This window comes from Fistularia commersonii, chromosome 14 (assembly GCF_037954325.1).
Source record: "Fistularia commersonii isolate RoL2024-O1a breed Wild chromosome 14, RoL_Fcom_v1.0, whole genome shotgun sequence".
NCBI classification, from domain to species: domain Eukaryota; kingdom Metazoa; phylum Chordata; class Actinopteri; order Syngnathiformes; family Fistulariidae; genus Fistularia; species Fistularia commersonii.
The window spans coordinates 907,501-925,763 of NC_141297.1; the positions used below are offsets into that span (position 1 = coordinate 907,501).

An 18,263-nucleotide genomic window follows, 5' to 3' on the forward strand; every position below is an offset into this window, starting at 1 on the left:
TAATGAATTGGCTGCTGTGTGACGGCTGGTAGATCCGCTTCACGTGGCCGCCGAGCCCGGGTGGAAAAAAACGTGCAAATTGTGGCCGGATGTTGAACTGGGAGGAAAGTCTGCGTGACATCGCTAGCTCGCCGGCGTGCTAAAGCTAACGCGAGGCAACTAGCAAACAACAATTCTTCTCGTCTGTGGAGGTTCTCCCTCATCCAGGTCACGGTGAATTCTTGTCGATATCTTCTCGTCGTGGCGACCGGACTACGTTGCTTCTCCGCTTCTAAAGACCCGTGGGGAGTTTCAGGAAAGAACTGCCAGGTTTTTGGGCGGGTCCAGGTTCTGGTGGCTTGTTGTGTAAGTGGAAGAGTTGCTCTGCAGAAGCTAGCTCCAAGGCGGGTTGTTATGCTAACGGCAGTTAGCATAACAAAAAGAGCAACTTATCAGGATGACCTGGACTGGAGCGTGAAAAGGTGAAGTGAAAACTGTTGGATCCGTTGGACTGAGTCTCACGTGGACGTAACCGAGGACGCTTCTGGTGGTGCAGAAGGTCCAGGTCCGTCTCGGTGCTGATCCCAGCGCGGCGTTTTATGTTTGTGAAAGGTCACGTCTGAGGCCCCTCCCCATCAAAGATGGCTTCTTTGACTCCTCTCTCCAACCATCTGTCTTCTCTGGACAGAATACAACTCTTGGTCTTCTCTAATTCAGATAAATGGATCCTAGCGTTCTCTCTCTTCTGTGGAAATAAGTAAATGAACGTAAATTAAATCTCCCAGGAAGCAGAAGGTCCCCCCTGAGGTTCACCCCGGGTCGTCTCTTTAACATCTTCTCGTATCTGTCTTGATCGCAGGAAACAAGATGGCGGCGACCCCAGGATCTCTGCGGCGCTAGAGCCCCAGCTGTTCCCGCCCGCGCTGCCGTGCGCCACCTCGCCGCTCCACAAGGTAGGAGCCTTGACCTCTGACCTTATCCGATTAGCGCTCCGTGGTTAGCCCTCCCCACCGGCTCGGCTGGTGAGAGACGCTCCTTCGACGGCGCTCCGAAGAATCAAGATGCGCATTCGGTTGAGGGAAATCCACGGTGAGATGAAGCAGAAGGTCTTTAGAAGCGTGGAAGAGACGGTCAGCTCAGTGTCCATCTCAGCCCGCTGAGGAGAACCTCCATCCTGGTTGGTGGCGAGGGATCCGGGGGGGGGGTCGCGGGAAGCGAACGGGGCCGAGATTAAAACCGGGTTGGTTTCATAACGGGCCTCAAAGTTTTCCTGGCCTGATCCGGTCCGGGATTAAGGAGACTCGGGGTCAGGTCTTCGGCGCGGCGCTCGCCATCTGGAGATTTCTCAAACGCACTTCTTCCGCTCCGCCAGGTGATTGCAGAGAAAGAAGATTAATCTGATTCATCGCAGGGCCAAGTGGATTAATTTAGATTAATCCCAGTTGATTTAATCCCCATTCATTTCCTGTTTCACGTTGCGAAGGAGAGGATGAACACAATATAAACACATTTTCATTCATTCATGATCCGTGACACCGATCCGGACCGCGATTGGCCGAGAGGCGTCCACCTTTGGACACACACACACCCGTTCATTCATACCTGTGGGCAACATAAGGTCCACACACTCCAGGGGTCAAGACCTGGAGGTTGAGGAGCTACATCTCCCCGAGCAGATGAAGCGAGGTGGCGAATCAGGGGCGGCGGCGGCGGCGGCGGCGGCGGCGGCGGCGGCGTGCCATCTCTGGCCGGGGTTGTTTGCTCTCGGGCCTTGCGGAGGAGGTGTTTACACATGGCGGAGGACTTCACTCCCAGGGCTGGGACACGGCGCCTCTGCACACAAACCAGATCAGGTTGTACCGGCTGAGACCCGGGTCCCGGCTCAGACCCGGTCCGGCGGGAACAAGCGATCCGCACGCGCCTCGGTAGGTGGGAGACGGAAAACGGCCTTATTTACGTCGACGCTTGGACTTTGCTGCGCGGCGCGGCTAATATTAGCTCCTGTTTCACGTTTGTGTACAAGTACTGTGAACGCTCTCTCTGTGAGAACGCCCGGCTGAGCAGCAAAGGATCCTAATTGTCGCGTTTGTTTATTTTTCTGCCCGTTCCTGCTCGCGCACGCCGTGCACGCGCGTCCAAACGGCTTTGTAATAAGATTAATAACCGATCAGTCAGCTGGGCGCGCTTTTGACAGGAGGGTTGCGTTATCGAGGCGTCGCTGAAGGTGGAGTAGGTCACCTTTCACCCAGTTCTGGTATTTTTATATAAATATTAATGCCGGAGTCAGGTGGGGGTGGGGGGGGGGGGTGGATTCTATCCCCGCTGTGATTGGACGACAGGCGCGGTTCACCCCGATCCACCGTGGGGTCACACGCCGCCGTTCACCCTCTCAGCAGCCGGGAGGCCCGAGGAGAACATCAGGCGTCCGAGGAATCAACTCAAAACATCTGGTGTCGTCTTCTCCCCCCCAGAACTCGTCTTTATTTGAAATGATTGAGAAGATGCAGGTAAGACCTCCCGCCCTCTCTGGTGCTGCACCTCCAACTAACCAGCGGCGCCTCTGCTTTACTCACTCTGAGGGATCTCCACCTTCTTCTGGGCTCCGGCGCTTGTCTCGGTGGGGGGGCTAATCCTATTACCTCTCCTCCCAAAACTGTCTCCTGCTCCCTCGGAGCTTAAGACGGACGGCGCTCCCTCCTCCGGGAGATGAGGACATCTCCGTCGGACGCGAGGCGACGTGGGCTTCCTCCTCCTCTTCCTCCTCCATGAAGCTCCCGCAGCTCAGGGCTGTCGCTCAGCTTTGCGTCTCCTAAATCCACGGGGCGGGAGGGGGGTTTATTTACCGCACGTCTTCTAGGCGCTAACACACTTGTCACCTCCAGACGCTCGCTCTGCACAACCCTCTCAGCTGTCTTCTGGCATCTGTCGGCCGAGGGTGGGACGTATCTCACCCCCGCGTTCGTCCGTCTCTTCGTTTCCAAAATGTCGCCCCTTTGACATCCTGTGTGGTTTTTGAGTCACCTCACAAGAACCTCGCATGCAAGATTGGACCGATGTGGAAAACAATGACGCCAATATATAACAAATACATGTGCAAAATCCAATTTAATTTATAATGAAAGAATAAAATAATATAAAAAAATAAAATGAAATAATAATAATAATAATACATGAAATAAAAGTGATATATAAAATAAAATAAAATAAAATAAAACAAAACAAAATAAAATAAAATAAAATAAGTTTAAATAAAATAAAATAAAATAAGATAAAATAAAATAAAATGAAATAATAATAATAATAATACATGAAATAAAAATGATATATAAAATAAAATAAAATAAAATAAGATAAAATAAAATAAAATAAAATAAAATAAAATAAAATAAAATAATAATAATAATTATAATACATGAAATAAAAATGATATATAAAATAAAATAAAATAAAATAAAATAAGATAAGATAAAATAAAATAAAATGAAATAACAATAATAATAATACATGAAATAAAAATGATATATAAAATAAAATAAAATAAAATAAGATAAAATAAAATAAAATAAAATAATAATAATAATTATAATACATGAAATAAAAATGATATATAAAATAAAATAAAATAAAATAAGATAAAATAAAATAAAATAAAAAAAATAGAATGAAATAATAATAATAATTATAATACATGAAATAAAAATGATGTATAAAATAAAATAAAATAATATAAAATAAAACAAAATAAAATAAAATAAAATAAAATAAAATAGAATAAAATAAGATAAAATAAAATAAAATAAAATAAAATGAAATAATAATAATAATACATGAAATAAAAATGATGTATAAAATAAGATAAAATAAAATAAAATAAGATAAAATAAAATAAAATAAAATAAAATAAAATAAAATAAAATGAAATGAAATGAAATGAAATGAAATAAAATAAAATAAAATAGGGACGCGTCTGTGTCTCAGTGGGCGTCCCTGCATTCGGAAGGTCACCGGTTCAATATCCGGCTCCTCTTGTCTGTGTGCTGAAGTGTCCTCCGGCATCAAGTTACTCCTGGCGGTCTGGTTATGGGTGTAAAGGCCAGTTAGTGGCCAACAAAATCCAATTTAAATATAGGATATTATAACACAGAACATTTAACAATGGTTATTAGTTAATAATTACAGAATTGCAGGGTCATTGCAGTTTCCGACACATTTCTTTGTCTCTCCCAGGGTAACAGGATGGACGAGCAGCGCTGCACCTTCCCCCCCCCTCTGAAGGTAGGGCTCCATGTCTGCCGAGGAGCACCGTTCCATATTTGATGATTGGAACTTATTCCCGGTGCAAAAAAAGGGACTGACTGACTTGGTTGCGTAACAGTTATGCAATTCCGAAGCTCCTTTGGGGACGGCGGCGTCGCACTCTTTCATGAAGAAATGAAGCTAGTTGTTTTGTTTTTTTAATGTTTTTTTTTTCCTCTTCCAGACTGAGGAGGACTACATTCCCTACCCGAGTGTCCACGAGGTACCACTTGTATGCTACTCGTGTTCTCCTTCATCACTTCGGGTATTTGAGACCATCTGCCGTCCCCCGGAATTGCAGGTTCTGGGCCGCCAAAGCCCGTTTCCCCTCATCCTCCTGCCGCAGTTCGGGGGCTACTGGATCGAGGGGACCAATCAGGAGCTGAGCGAGGCGGCGGGGGCGGAGCAACTGCGGCCGCCGTCCCCCGACGCACGAACCAAGCTGGAGTGCAACACCACCGCCACGCTCTTCAGGAAGCACTTCTTCGGGAAGGTTTGCACCGGACTCGTCCTGCTGCGTCCGCATGTATCCGACATCGGACCAGAGTTGGGGTTCACCGTGGATCCATCACGGGGTCACCGATGGAGACACGCGACCATTCGCCCCCTCATTCACGTGTCATATACAGACCTTCAACCTCTCAGCATGCATTATAGTAGTACAGCAAAGTGTCACTGCTATGATGGACCAGATGTAAACATATTTCACATCTGGGTTTTAGAATCCTTGGACTCTCCGGGGTTTTGCAGCCACAACGTTCATTAACATCTCCATCCTTCTCGTCCGGTCTGATGGCGGTGAAGCACGTTCTTATTATTCTGTAATGCAACTTTAACTGCGGTCCAACACAACCGCAGCGTCCTGGATGGTTCCAACACGCCCGTCAAAGTCGTGCTACTTGAGCGGTGCTCATAAACGCCCCTCGGTAACAGCGGCTCCGCTAATGAGCCTCATTACCCTTGCTGGGTATTTTACAATCAATTTCACGTCTGGCTCATTATGTCAATGAAGGAATCCGCAGTGGGTGAATCCTCCCTGCGGAGGAGGCCACTGGCAGCGACCCGCCTCGCCGCTTGGCATCTCCTGCACTGCTGCTAATGGCGACGCATCAGGCTTCGCCACCTGTTCCCGCGCTCATGAAATGCTAATCGCTGCGTACGCATGTGTGTGTGTGTGTGTGTGTGTCTGCAGGAACACTTCAATTACTACTCGGTGGACGCTGCCCTCGGACATCTGGTGTTCTCGATAAAGTACGACGTGATCGGTGACCAAGAGCATCTCCGGCTAATGCTGAGGTAATTCTGTTTAGCCGTACAAAATGAGCGTAAACATACATATGTGCTAGCACCTGCTGCACGCAGCACTAACTGTTTTGAGTTAGCCATGTTATAGCATGTACTTAGCTAAGGTTCTTCAGGAAGTGATAGCTGTGTGTTAGCATGCGCTTGGCTGCGAAACTTCTTTTCGTGTTAGCAGTGTGAGAGTTTTGCTGATGCACTTTGGTTGTTTCAAGCAAACATTTAGCTGAGACACTTGGATTAGTATAAGCTTCCCTGCGGCACTTTGGTTGGTGTTAACTGTCTTCTACCATGTACTTACCTGAAATACTTCACTTGGTGTTAGCTGTTTGTTAGCATTACTTAGCTCAGATACTACAGTTGCTGTTAGTTGTGTGTTCATGAAAAAAAAAAAGAAAAAACAAAACAAAGAAATGAATGTATGTATGTATATGGTTTTGAGATGGCTATTTGGTAGAGTGGTCACCTCTGACTTCCGACTACTGGTACTTTAGATATTCGGTGACTGAATTGCAATTTTTGTAAGTGGCTTTGGATAAAAGCGTCTGCCAAATGACTGTAATGTAATGTAACGTTAGCATGTACTTAGCGTAGACACTCATTGATGTTAACTGTGTAGTAACAAGGGCTTAGCTGAAATACTTCACTTGGTGTTAGCCGTTTGTTAGCATTACTTAACTTTGATACGTCAGTTGTTGTTAGCCGTTTGTTAGCATTACTTAACTTTGATACGTCAATTGCTGTTAGCTGTGTGTAAACATATACTCAGCTGAGACACTTCTGTTGGTATTGTAGCAAGTCACGAATGTTTGGGTTTATGTTGATGCTTTTTTTTCTGCGAGATTTTGGGGCTGCTGGGAATGATGTGGGTGTGGTTTGGTGTGCGATGAATCTTATTTTATTTTTTACCTGGAATGGAGCGGGAAAAGTTAGTTGTATTGCAAGCTTGTGTACTTAGCTGAGGTTCATGTTAGCATGTTTTAATCTGAGACACTGTGGTCTCTGCAAGCTTCGTGTTAGCATATAAATAGCTGAGACATTAGTTGTAACCTCCATGCAAATCAGAACGTGTAGTATAAAACTCCTTCAGATTAAAGATATTTGTCACCAGCTAGCGCTCCTAGCTGCTAGCACAACCTGCGAGAGATAAATTCAGGTATTGCACGTTAGCTTTTGCCCAGGTGAGGTGGGGAACCATAGATAAACAGATGATCCTTTTTTTCCCGCTTTTCTTTTTTCATTATTTGCTCCACCTGAAATTGCCGGAGCCGAGTGAATAAACACATCACGCCGGCGAGGGGGGTTATCGTTTAAAGTCATAAAGCAAGCGGGAGTGTCAACAGCTCGGCCGCCGCCGCCACCGCAGAGTAACAGATGGACTATTTAGGCCAGCGAGTGGGTGGGGATGGATGGAGGGGTGGAGCGGGTGGGGATGTTTGATAATGGTCTGTGCCGGATCATCTCCTCCCCACCGCCCAATGGCTCCTTAAGACCCGGTTGATCGTTTTCCAACTTCTCCAGGACCAAGATGAAGACCTACCATGATGTGATCCCCATCTCCTGTCTGACCGAGTTCCCCAATGTGGTTCAGATGGCCAAGGTGAGGTCTAAAACGCTCAAGGGTGTGCGTGTTGAGTGTGTGACGGCATTCTCCCACTCTTTTTTCACCAAACCCAAGCTTGTCTGCGAGGAGGTCAATGTGGACCGCTTCTTCCCCGCCCTTTACCCGAAGGTAAGGTCACCTTCTGGTCCCATCTTCTGACAGTCACTTCCTGGCCGCTGCGTCCCCTGACTCCCCGAACCCTGACTTCCCTCTCAGGCCTCCAGGCTCATCGTGACCTTCGATGAGCACGTCATAAGCAACAATTTCAAGTTCGGGGTGATTTACCAGAAGTTTGGCCAGGTGAGTGAAAGAAGCCTCCCTAAGCCAACGAGGCCATCGCTCACTCACGGGGACGGTTTTCGGCCGAAGGACCTCGTTTGTCTTCTCCGCAGCGAGCGAGTAGTGATTGCCTCCAGGAAGCCGGTGACGCTTCATAATGGCTTTCCATGTGGCTGCATTCAATGATCCCTCTCCTCCTGCGGGGCAATCACTGCTCTCTTGTTTACTTCCTTGAGGTGGGGAAGTTAGCCAGGGCACTCGCTGAGGGAAATTGTACCTTCAGAAGGAGACGGTCGGGCTGCAGAGCCTGCAGAACAAATCCACCATTGAGTGTGATGCCGTTGTCTCGGGTTCTCGGAGACAACAGATATCAGGTTTCATGTTTGCTGATTTTCATAAAGTTCATCGGCAGTGTTTGGCTAACGACGTGCTTCAGGACCGATGGCGTCACGCAGAGCCTTTGAAAACTTACTCCATTATTGTTTGGAATAAAGATGGGTGGCACGGTGGTTAACACTTCCTCCTCACAGCAAGAAGGTCCCTGGTTCCCACAGGAGGCCTTTCTTTGTGGACTCTCCATGTTCTCCCTGTGTCTGCGTGGGGTTCCTCCCAAAGTCCAAACACATGCAGGAGGTCCAGTGGAGACCCAGAATTGTCCAAGTGTGAATGAGAGAGTGAATAGTTGTATGCCTCTGTATGACGTGAATGAGAAGGGGAATAGTTGTATGCTTCTATATGACGTTGGCAAGAAGGGTAATAGTTGTATGCTTCCATGTGACGTGGACAAGAAGGAGAATAGTTGTATGCCTCTGAATGACGTGGACGAGAAGGGGAATAGTTGTATGCTTCTATATGACGTTGGCAAGAAGGGGAATAGTTGTATGCTTCCATGTGACGTGGACAAGAAGGAGAATAGTTGTATGCCTCTGAATGACGTGGACGAGAAGGGGAATAGTTGTATGCTTCTATATGACGAGCATGAGAGAGTGAATGGTAATATGTCTCTGTGACGTGTAAATGACAGGATCAATAGTTGTATCTCTGGATGAAGTGTGAGTATGACTTGTATGCTTCTATACAATGAATGGGAGGCTAAATGGATGTATTTCCCTAAATTATGCCGTGTGATCTCGCGCAGTGAGAGCTGGGATAGGCTCCAGCCCTGCTGCAACCCTGACTGCAGGATAAGCAGTGGAGATAAAGATTGAATGAATGAATGTAGACAGACATCTGAAGAGAGAAGCTGTGGTTTGGAATCTACCAGTAAAAAGTCCGGGAGGTCCTTGTGGGATCGCGTGCAGCTACGACGGCATTCATGTGGTCATAATGGACGCAGATCAGATGGGATGGCGGTGCAGAGATGCAGTCAGACAGGCCCTGCGTGAAGAGGAAGATGTTTCTTGTGATTTGTCAAGACGGGTCTCCATGTTCTTGTCGTTAATTTTGGTAAACCCGCCGCAGACGTCGGAAGAGGAGCTGTTTGGCAACAGCCAGGAGAGCCCGGCCTTCGTGGAGTTTCTGGCGTTCCTCGGGGAGAGAATCGAGCTCCACAACTTTAAAGGGTGAGCTGCTGACGGCGGCGTGGAGATACCAAACACACCCGAGGTGATCTGGACAGTTGTCGGAGACATGGTTCTTTGTGCCTGCAGCTTCCGCGGTGGGCTGGACGTGACCCACGGCCAGACCGGCACCGAGTCCGTCTACTGCAACTACCGCAACAAGGAGGTCATGTTCCACGTGTCCACCAAGCTGCCTTACACGGAGGGGGACGCCCAGCAGGTAACACCACCTCGCCGCAGGAACTGTGAATCCCCCGAACATCTGCAGCTGCACAATCTGTCATGGATTTGGGCAAACACTGTTAACTAGCATGTTGAGGAAGCCACGGGTAAAACCTCCATTCACACCCCCGTTCGGGGATGTTGTCAGGGGAAGCAGCGCCCCCTTGTGGTGCCTTCACAAAGTGAGGCCCTAAGAGCAGCAGAAGAACAAGAGGAGGGAGCCCCGGCCCTTTTTAAATATTTAAAAACGCAGTATAAATACTGTATAGATTTGCGGCGCGATGCCTTTTAAGGCAAACGTTATTAATTTATGTGTGTACTTTTCCTCAAGCAGTGTAGTACTACCAGAATGCAGTACTATGTATCACGGTTGTGGGGAGAAATACCAAAACAGCCAGATGTTGCAGCACTTCCTCTGGCAATCATCACACAGAGTATTTTGAAGTCCACAGTACTCTGGTTCTTATGTACTGGTGTATCAGTACATGCAGTATTCCCGTCAAAATATTTGATGGTATAATATCCCGGGTTACTCCGTGACATATAGTACTGCAACTACTAAACTACTTTACTTCCTGCTGCCTGATGAGATATCCCTGTATGTGCTTGTCTGGGAGAATTTAATACGCAAAATGTGAACACATATTTTCTAGAGTCCACTGGTTTACGTTGCAATCTTCAGACACCTTCATTGTTGAGGAAGCATATGGTTAGCGTTAGCTTAGCCCCAAGTGATGCTGCCACAGGCTCACTCTGCTGAGGCCCAATTCCTATCTTGTCTGTACTCTGTCTCTTCAACAGTGCGTGATAGTAACTTCATATCTTCTACCGAGTCCTTGGGCTCCCTGATGTTGCAGATTCCCAGAGGGCGTGGCTTGATCTACTGCAGGGCCTTGCCAGACGTCCACCATCGTTATTACTTTTATGAATATTATGAATATATGTAGATACAGAGAAAGAACACAACAGCGTGCCAAGAGAGGAGCTGTGGATGTAATTAGATGGTGTGGAGTGGCAGAGAAGTACGTGAGATCGGTGCAGGACATGTATGCTAGCTGTGACACAGTACCGAGATGTGCTGGGAGATGGGTGGAGGTGGGAGTCTATCAGGTGGCAGCTCTTGAGTCCCCTCCTACTTGCTGACAGATGAGGTTAGACCAGAACCTTCATGGATTATAATGTTTGCAGATGACAGTGTGCTCTGGAGTGACAGCTGGGAACATCTAGAAAGGTTGACGTATGCCCCGGGAAGGAAAGGAATGATGGTTTGCAGAAGGTACACAGTTCCGAAGGTCAACCGTCCAAAGCAACAGAGCGGAGAAGAGGTGGAGAAAGGTGTGCAGGCAGGTTGGAACGGGTGGAGAACAGGGTATCTGACAGAAGGAAAGGAAAGGTAGGGAAGACGAAGGTTAGAACAGCCCTGTAGCCTGGTTTGGAGACACTGAGGAGAAGATAAGAGGCAGAAGTGATGAAGACGTGGAGGTTTTCTTCGGAAGTGAGGGGCATGGAGTCCATCAGAGGTTACAACATATGTGAGATGATCTGGAGATGAACTCACACTGAGATGGCCTGGATGTGGCCAGAGGAGGGATGGAAAAGATCTGGGTAGAAGGAGCTTTACAGGAAGACCAGAGAGGAGGTTCATGGATGGAGTCACTTCATGTCACTGTCGGATTGCAGTTGCAGAGAAAGAGGCACATCGGGAACGACATTGTGGCGGTGGTTTTCCAGGAGGAAAACACCCCCTTCGTGCCGGACATGATCGCCTCCAACTTCCTCCACGCCTACATGGTGGTGCAAGTGGTGAACCCCTGCTCGGACAACGTTCTGTACAAGGTGACTCCTCACCTCCATCTCCACCTCCACTTGTTTCTGTTTCTGTAGAGAATCGTCTTCACCTTTGCCTGGTTTCGCCCCCCAGGTATCGGTGACAGCGCGGGACGACGTGCCGTTCTTCGGGCCGGCCCTGCCCGACCCCGCCGTCTTCAGAAAAGTAAGAAGGCGGTGTTCCAACAGGTAGACCTTCAGCAGGGAGCTTCACCTCCTAAAGACCCCGTCACTTCCTCTCCAGGGCCCTGAATTCCATGAATTCCTTTTCACCAAGCTGATAAACGCCGAGTACGCCTGCTACAAAGCTGAGAAGTTCGCCAAACTGGAGGTGGGCCTCTCGAAACACCCCGTAGATCTTCCGGGACCTTCTTGTTCGGAGACTTGTAGCCTCTTCTGGTGTTTGTCAGGAGCGGACGAGGTCGGCGCTGCTGGAGACGCTGTACGAGGAGCTCCACGTGAACAGCCAGGCCATGATGGGGGTCGGCGGGGAGGACGACAAGCTGGAGAACGGGAGCGGCGGAGGAGGAGGCTTCTTCGAGTCCTTCAAGGTAACGGCGGTTTTTCCAACCCCCTTCTGACGGAAGCGTGAGAAGGTATCGAGCAGCTAGAATGTGACAGCGCGGCACGTTTCGGCTTAATCCGGCATCAAGACGGCGAGCTCCGACGTGTCAGGGAGAAGATTAGCTCCGCGGGTTCGGCTCTTCTTCTTCATCTTCTTCTTCTTCTTTCCCTCCCTGCTCGTCACTGATACGTCCCAGGGAATTAGTCTCCTCCGCAAAACTGCTTCGTCGCTCCTTCTGGCGCCCCTCGGAGCTTCTCCTGGAGGCGCAGAGGTTGTCGGGGAGCCTCCACCGGCCCCTGGGTCTGGATGAGGAGAAGGTTTTCCTTCCTCTCTGCTGCTGCCCGCACCGTCCGCACATATATACGTGTATATACATGCAGATACTACGTGGATCCGGAGTTTCTCCTCTCCTTTGAGGTGGATAGATGCTCGTCCTGGTCGTGTCCTTGTCCGCTCTGCTCCGAGCTTCTTCTTCTGGCTTCTTCTGTTGTGACCTCGGTGTGGTCGCCATCTATGACCTGCTTGCATCTTCCTTTTACCCCACCCGACCTCTCCGCTGCTTCCTTGTGGGCCAGGGTTAGCATCAGGCTGCTAGCGTTCATGGATCATCCCCGAGGCTCCTCAGGTTCCCGGAGCCGCTCGGCGTCTGAATGTGTCTCCTCCTCCTCCTCCTCCTCCTCCTCCTGGTCTTTCTCCGTAGCGGGTGATTCGCAGCAGGAGCCAGTCAATGGACGCCATGGGGGTCACGTTCAAGAGGCCGCACTCGGTGTCCACTAGCCTCAGCGGCAGCTTTAACCACAACCCCGCAGAGAGCCCCAAATTCCCAGGGATAGTAAGTACAGCCCCCAACACCACCACCTCCACCACCTCCTCCACCGCCGCTCCTCCTCATGGAGGCCACTCTCGGACCGTTCTTCTCCGGTTCTCCTGCCTCCTCCTTCACTCGCCTGCCTGTCGCACTAACGTCTCACAGAGGAACCCTGGCGTCTGCTCCGTCTGCCGGAACTCCTTGCAGGACACTGGGAATTAGAGGAGGTCCTCCTCGGTTTGACGTGTCACAGTCACTAGTGTGTGTGTGTGTGTGTGTGTGCGTGTGTGTGTGTGTGTGTGGGTGGGTGGGGGGTGCACGCTGGGTTGTTCTTACACTAAACTGCAAAGTGAATATTTCTGTCCTCAGGTGATCAACATCTGACCATCTGGGTTTGAGTGGAAACCCTCAGGATGGAAGGATACATATTATATTTTTTAATATAATGATAATAATAATAATAATAATGCTCATCAAAATAATAATAATTTGTATTATAATTATAACAGTGTAATACTAAAATATAATTTTACAGCAATTCAATCACACAAACACTAACAGTAACAATAATAGTAACAACAACAAGAAAAACAACAACAATAATAATGATAATAATAATAATGATGAGAACAACAGCAATAATAGTAGTATTAATAATATTGATAGTAATCATACTTATAATTATAATTACAAGTATTATTATTAATTCCATTATCATAACAATGCAATAATAATCATAAAAAATAATGATGTAATAATACTACAACTTCTAATAAGATAAGATAAACTTTATTGATCCCCATATGGGAAATTCCTTTGTCACAACAGCGCAACAGTTGTAATGTCAAAAAGAAGGGAAATAAATATATGAATATAGAATAGATATGAAATATGAATATAAATAGATATGATATATGAAATAGAAATAGAAGGAAGACAGCGAGGCATCCATGAATAAAGACACAACAACAACAACAACTGTAATAATAACAGTAATAATGATAATACTTGTGTAGAAGGTGCTCAGCACATTTTCGCAGCTCTTCTCGGGTCGGCGCCGATGGAGGGAAGATGGAGGGAATGAGGTCAGATGTTGTGCGCCGAGGTCACCTGTAGTCGTCTCCTCGGAGAGGCTGACGGGATTCCCGTTCCCGGAGGCTTCTCCGCTCATAACGCACTTTCTTTCAAAGCAGGACTTTGCGGCATGGACTCTCCTGTGTGAATATATTTGTATTTATCTGATGTTTGCTCTTCCTCCCTTTCTCCTCCCTCCCTCTGGTGCTCAGTCACTGCTCATCCCAGGCAAAAGCCCCAGTAAACATGGACGCCGAGGCAGCGCCATAGGGATAGGAACAGTAGAAGAGGTTCATGTCCCGTTCTAACTTTTCCACGACTCCTCCCTGCCGCTCTCGCCGTCTGCATGCCCCCCTCCTCCCGGTGCTTTGGTGGCGTCCCGGTGCACGGCATGGGTCGGCGGTCGCTGCGCGTAACGGTTGCTTTATCGCTCGGTGGCTGCATGAAGGGTTCGTGGACCTTCTCAGATGATTCAGAAGGTTGTTGAAGCAACCATGACTATAGATCCCCCCGCTCCTGGTGGGACCTGCGGCGCCGGGTCTTCATCAGGGGGGTACGGGGTCTTCATCGCCACGAACTCTTCACGTAGTGGGCTGCGGAGGGCGGAGCCGGGGTTCTCCTCGGGGTTCTCCTCGGGGTTCTCCTCGGGGCCGTGGGGTTTCCTCTGCCTGCTTCTCTGCACTCTCTCCTCCGTCCTCACCGGTGCTTTTCTTCTGACGCCCTCCCTTCCGCTCTCTGAGGCTCTCTTTTTGGCGAGGCTTCGGGGGAAGCACGTCCGGCCGGACCGAACCCATCTCCCATCTCCCGCCGCCTCCTGTGGGATGGGAGATGGCCGGATGACTGTGAAGGTCGCCGTGAAAGCAGGCCGGTGATGATCTGATGAAGTGACGACTCCTCCTCCCATCTCTCCGGCAGTCGTTGATAATCCCGGGGAAAAGCCCGACCAGGAAGAAGTCGGGGCCCTTCAGCTCCAGGAGGAGCAGCGCCATCGGTATCGAGAACATCCAGGAGGTGCAGGAGAAAAGGTGAGGAGCTCCTCTCGTACGTCCGGTCCAGGAGATGAACCCGCCCTGACTCTCTGGACTCCACGCAGCGGCGGCAGCAGAGACAACTCCCCCAACACCCAGAAGACCCCCGACAGCGGCCACGTCTCCCAGGACCCCAAATCCGATAACTCGTCCAATCAGAGCTCCCCGGAGGTTCAGGCCGGCGCCAAGAACAGGTGCGCGTTCCGTCCCGGGCGAAGGTGTGTTGACGGAGATGGAGAGGAGATGGAGACGAGTCATTCCAGGGTGTAGTTCTCGCCTCTGTTCCAGGGCTGCGTCCATCCCGGAGGCTCGAGACCTCTCCCGCTCCTCGTCCAACGCCAGCAGCTTCGCCAGCGTGGTGGAGGAGAACGAGACGGAGGCCGCCGAGGACTACGACACCGGCATGGTGAGAGGGGGTTCCGACGGACCGCCGCCGTCGCCGCCGCCGTCGCCGCCGTCGCCGCCGCCGCTGACCTTCTCCTCTGGTTTGGTCTCAGGAGAGCCTGTCGTCCGCCGGGACGCCGCACAAGCGGGACTCCTTCTCCTGCAGCGCCTGGCTGGAGGACAGCGCCAGCAGCGCCAGCAACACCAGCCACGGGAGCTCCCCAGGTCAGAACACCAGCAGATCCACGCTAGCGTGACTCCGGCAACTCCAGGAGAGCAGGTCCGAGACGGAGAAGGTTATGGAGACGCTTTGTCTCAACCTCAGGTGACGTTAGTCCACCTGTGGAGAGAGGGTTTAGTCCTTTAAGTTGAGGAAACGAATGCAACACTCATAATCTGAATCAACCCTGCTGACCTTCCATGACCTCTGCTGACCTTCCATGACCTTTGCTGACCTTCCATGACCTCTGACCTCTTCCCCAGGGCCGGCCAAGCCCGAGAGAGGGAGGGGGCCGGACATCCGCATCAAACTGGAACGGCCGCAGGATCACCAGTCGTCGTCGGTGAGTCGGACCCCCCGACACGAACATCTCCTCCCCCCAACCATCTCACCCGTCCTCTTTCGCTCCATCCATGTATCTTCTGTGGGCGGCGGACCAGAGCTGTCCTCCTGCCCTTCTCAGTCGCCTTCTAGCCTCGTTGAAATGCTCTTCAGCCTCGCCGCCTCGTTCTCGCTCCTCACTTGATGTTTGTCTCTGCTCTGCTTTGTCTTCTGCACGCAGAACTGTTAGCTCCGCCCGCCTGGTAGCACCATGGATCTCCATCTCCAGGTGAGTCAGACGTTATGGGTAAACCCGTAAGTGCAGTAGAACCTCGACCTACGACTGACTTTGGAGTTTTCTGAGCGACATCAGAGCTCGAAAGGGATGAGCGCTTGACGCCGACTGTCTGTTAAAAGTGTTTAAGAGAGTGGGACGCGCCACCCGCCGCTAGCTAGCCCGGAGAAAATCATGGAAGGTGTGTGTGTGCGAAGTGTGTGTGCGGTGGACTCGTCCGTGAAGAGACGCAGGATTTGAGAAGAGCGGCTTCACTCCATCCATAAATGGAGTTTAGACATAAAGTGCAGCAGAGTTACATTTAGCATAGCATTGTAGCATTAAGGGTGGAGCCAGTGAATTCGGTTGAGGGATAAAACTTCCCCAACCTTTTCCTCCGCTGTAATCTTCAGCGCATCTTCAAGGTAAATACACTTCATACAACCAGTTTACGTTCTATTTTACGATGTATTAGTATTTATCTATAAGTATGTTATTTTTAAAGTACTTCAAGATTTTTTAAAGTTTTCCTTAAAGCACGTAACAAAACAGTTTCATAGCGTTTCAATTCATTTTAATGGGCAAATTGTATTTGATACACGATTAGATTGAGAAAAGCCCAGTCACCGAACCCCTTCCACTCCCAAGTCAAGGTGTTCCATGTTTCTTATTTAACTCCAGGAGATGCTCAGATGTTATAGATCTGACCTGTTCTGTCTCAGCTCCTGGCAGAATGCAGAGTGTTCTGTCGACGCATTTCCATGAGACACATCCCTGTGGTGCAGGAGACGGGAGCAGGCGGAGGTGGAGACCACCTGAAGGTCCCGGTGACGTCCGACGCACAAAGACTTTTAGCTTTTGCACAGTGTTGACTTCTCCCCCCCCCCCGAGCTCAGAGTCACCGTCACCTCGCCCTCCTTCTATCCCGAGACCCGGCCCGAGAGCGCACCTTCGCACCGACACCGGCCGCACAGGGTACCGACTGACCGTGGTCCACGCCAAACGAGCTTTTCTAATAACCGTACAATGCGATATGTGGTGATTACCTGCAGAGGATCTCCATGACGACAGGGTCAAGCCCCCGCGCTCCCCCTCGGAAATGAGATGGCCTTAAACTTCCGCACCCGCCTCCCGGCTTTATTTGACCTCCACCTCCTTCCTTCAAAATGTCCTGCAGCCACGCGTGCACGCCGGCGTCGGCTCGCCCGTAGATTAGAAGAGACCCGATCATTCCGTCGCCGTAGTTTGTCAGGATCTTCATCCCTCCGTCCCCGATGCTTCCTCCTGGAATGGCACCTCCGGCGGCGCTCATCCCAAACGCCGCGCTCGTACGGCCGCATCCGGCGTCTCGTCTTGCCTGAGCTGTTGTGTGTCGCTTCGGAGTCTGTGAATTTTATTTTTTAATTTATTTTCCTTTTCCCAGGGGTTGAAATCTGCCTCCAGAGAGTACGATTATGATTATCCTCGAGTATCTTTGCTCTTAAAGTGAGAGAACGACTACTGATGTTGTACATAGATTAGATTTTGCCGCGTGCAGCTGCTTTTACCGCTGGAACGACCATCACTTCGAATCAACTGCCGAGTAAAGGTTCTTCTTATTTATCAGCCCCCGTACCTCCAGGATCTGGGACAGCTTGTGGGATGAAGTTGTTTCAACGGCGATCCAGACTTTTCTGTAAAAGGGAAACATGTGAATCCTTCCTGCTGATGATTTCAGTTGCCTTATCATCACGAGCTGGCGCCGTGTGTGCGCACAGGGAGGGAGCCGAGAGCAGCATTTACCAGGAAATGAATGTTCTGTTGTTGTTGTTGTTTTTATTGTAAATAAAAACCCTGAGATCTTTACATTCCGTCGCTCACCTTTTTAACCGATGAGTGGTTAGCAAGAAGGCCCTCGGTTGGTTTTCCACAGGGAGGGACTTCCTGTGTGGAGCCTCCATGTTCTCCTGGTGTCTGCCAGGGGGTTTCTCTGGGTTCTTGGGGTTCCTCCCACAGTCAGAACACATGCAGGAGACCCGACATTGTCCAAGCGTGTGGATGAGGGAGTAAATACATTTTCACGTCTCTAAATGTGGCCCTACGATGGATCGCAACCCCGAACGAACGAAGGGAATCGTGAAGGCTGGTGAGACGACCACTTGTTTGACCTCGAGGAGCGCCGTGCAAAAGCGTTCAAGTGTGACGCATTGTTTTCTCACTCCCAGGTTTCAGATGTTGGAAAAAACATGCATATGTCGGTGTGTTGGATTGTAGCCGTTTTTGCAACTTTGTGTCAGCGCACGACCCGCTCTGTCTTTTCGCTGAAAAGCTGCATCTGACACAGTTTATAGTTTTCTGCCTCTCCTGGAGGCGGGGAGGCCGCTCGGCCACAGTATGTGTTAGACTACCTATACACCTATATACAATTGATTTTTAAAAATGAACAGTTACTATTGAAAGGAAGGGTTTTAGTAAATATTGTATGTTTGTTAGTGAGATACATGAGCTATTTTTCTCTACATTTGAATTGCAAATGACCTTTTATT

General features: G+C 49.5%; 1 protein-coding gene across 18 annotated transcripts in view; it reads left to right on the forward strand.

Annotated features, from left to right (window-relative positions):
• rap1gapa (RAP1 GTPase activating protein a) overlaps positions 1-17,583 on the forward strand; it is a 32,154-nt gene extending 14,571 nt beyond the window's left edge. For 4 of the 18 annotated variants that reach the window (XM_086160065.1, XM_086160074.1, XM_086160067.1 and 1 more), the window contains 23 exons: positions 839-932; positions 4,207-4,254; positions 4,460-4,498; positions 4,577-4,768; positions 5,468-5,571; positions 7,096-7,174; positions 7,253-7,306; positions 7,394-7,477; positions 8,918-9,018; positions 9,106-9,235; positions 10,918-11,073; positions 11,159-11,230; positions 11,309-11,395; positions 11,475-11,615; positions 12,330-12,461; positions 13,724-13,801; positions 14,427-14,536; positions 14,605-14,733; positions 14,810-14,945; positions 15,037-15,148; positions 15,407-15,486; positions 15,706-15,753; positions 16,461-17,583. In XM_086160065.1, the coding sequence (XP_086016191.1) occupies positions 839-932; positions 4,207-4,254; positions 4,460-4,498; positions 4,577-4,768; positions 5,468-5,571; positions 7,096-7,174; positions 7,253-7,306; positions 7,394-7,477; positions 8,918-9,018; positions 9,106-9,235; positions 10,918-11,073; positions 11,159-11,230; positions 11,309-11,395; positions 11,475-11,615; positions 12,330-12,461; positions 13,724-13,801; positions 14,427-14,536; positions 14,605-14,733; positions 14,810-14,945; positions 15,037-15,148; positions 15,407-15,486; positions 15,706-15,714 (2,167 nt within the window). In that variant the 3' untranslated portion in view covers positions 15,715-15,753; positions 16,461-17,583. Of the gene's footprint in view, positions 1-838; positions 933-1,780; positions 1,905-2,450; positions 2,487-4,206; positions 4,255-4,459; positions 4,499-4,576; positions 4,769-5,467; positions 5,572-7,095; positions 7,175-7,252; positions 7,307-7,393; positions 7,478-8,917; positions 9,019-9,105; positions 9,236-10,917; positions 11,074-11,158; positions 11,231-11,308; positions 11,396-11,474; positions 11,616-12,329; positions 12,462-13,723; positions 13,802-14,426; positions 14,537-14,604; positions 14,734-14,809; positions 14,946-15,036; positions 15,149-15,406; positions 15,487-15,705; positions 15,754-16,460 lie in introns of those variants that run through there. The other 14 variants (XM_086160063.1, XM_086160066.1, XM_086160078.1 and 11 more) reach the window with 11 other exon arrangements.
• The last annotated feature ends 680 nt before the right edge of the window (positions 17,584-18,263 follow it).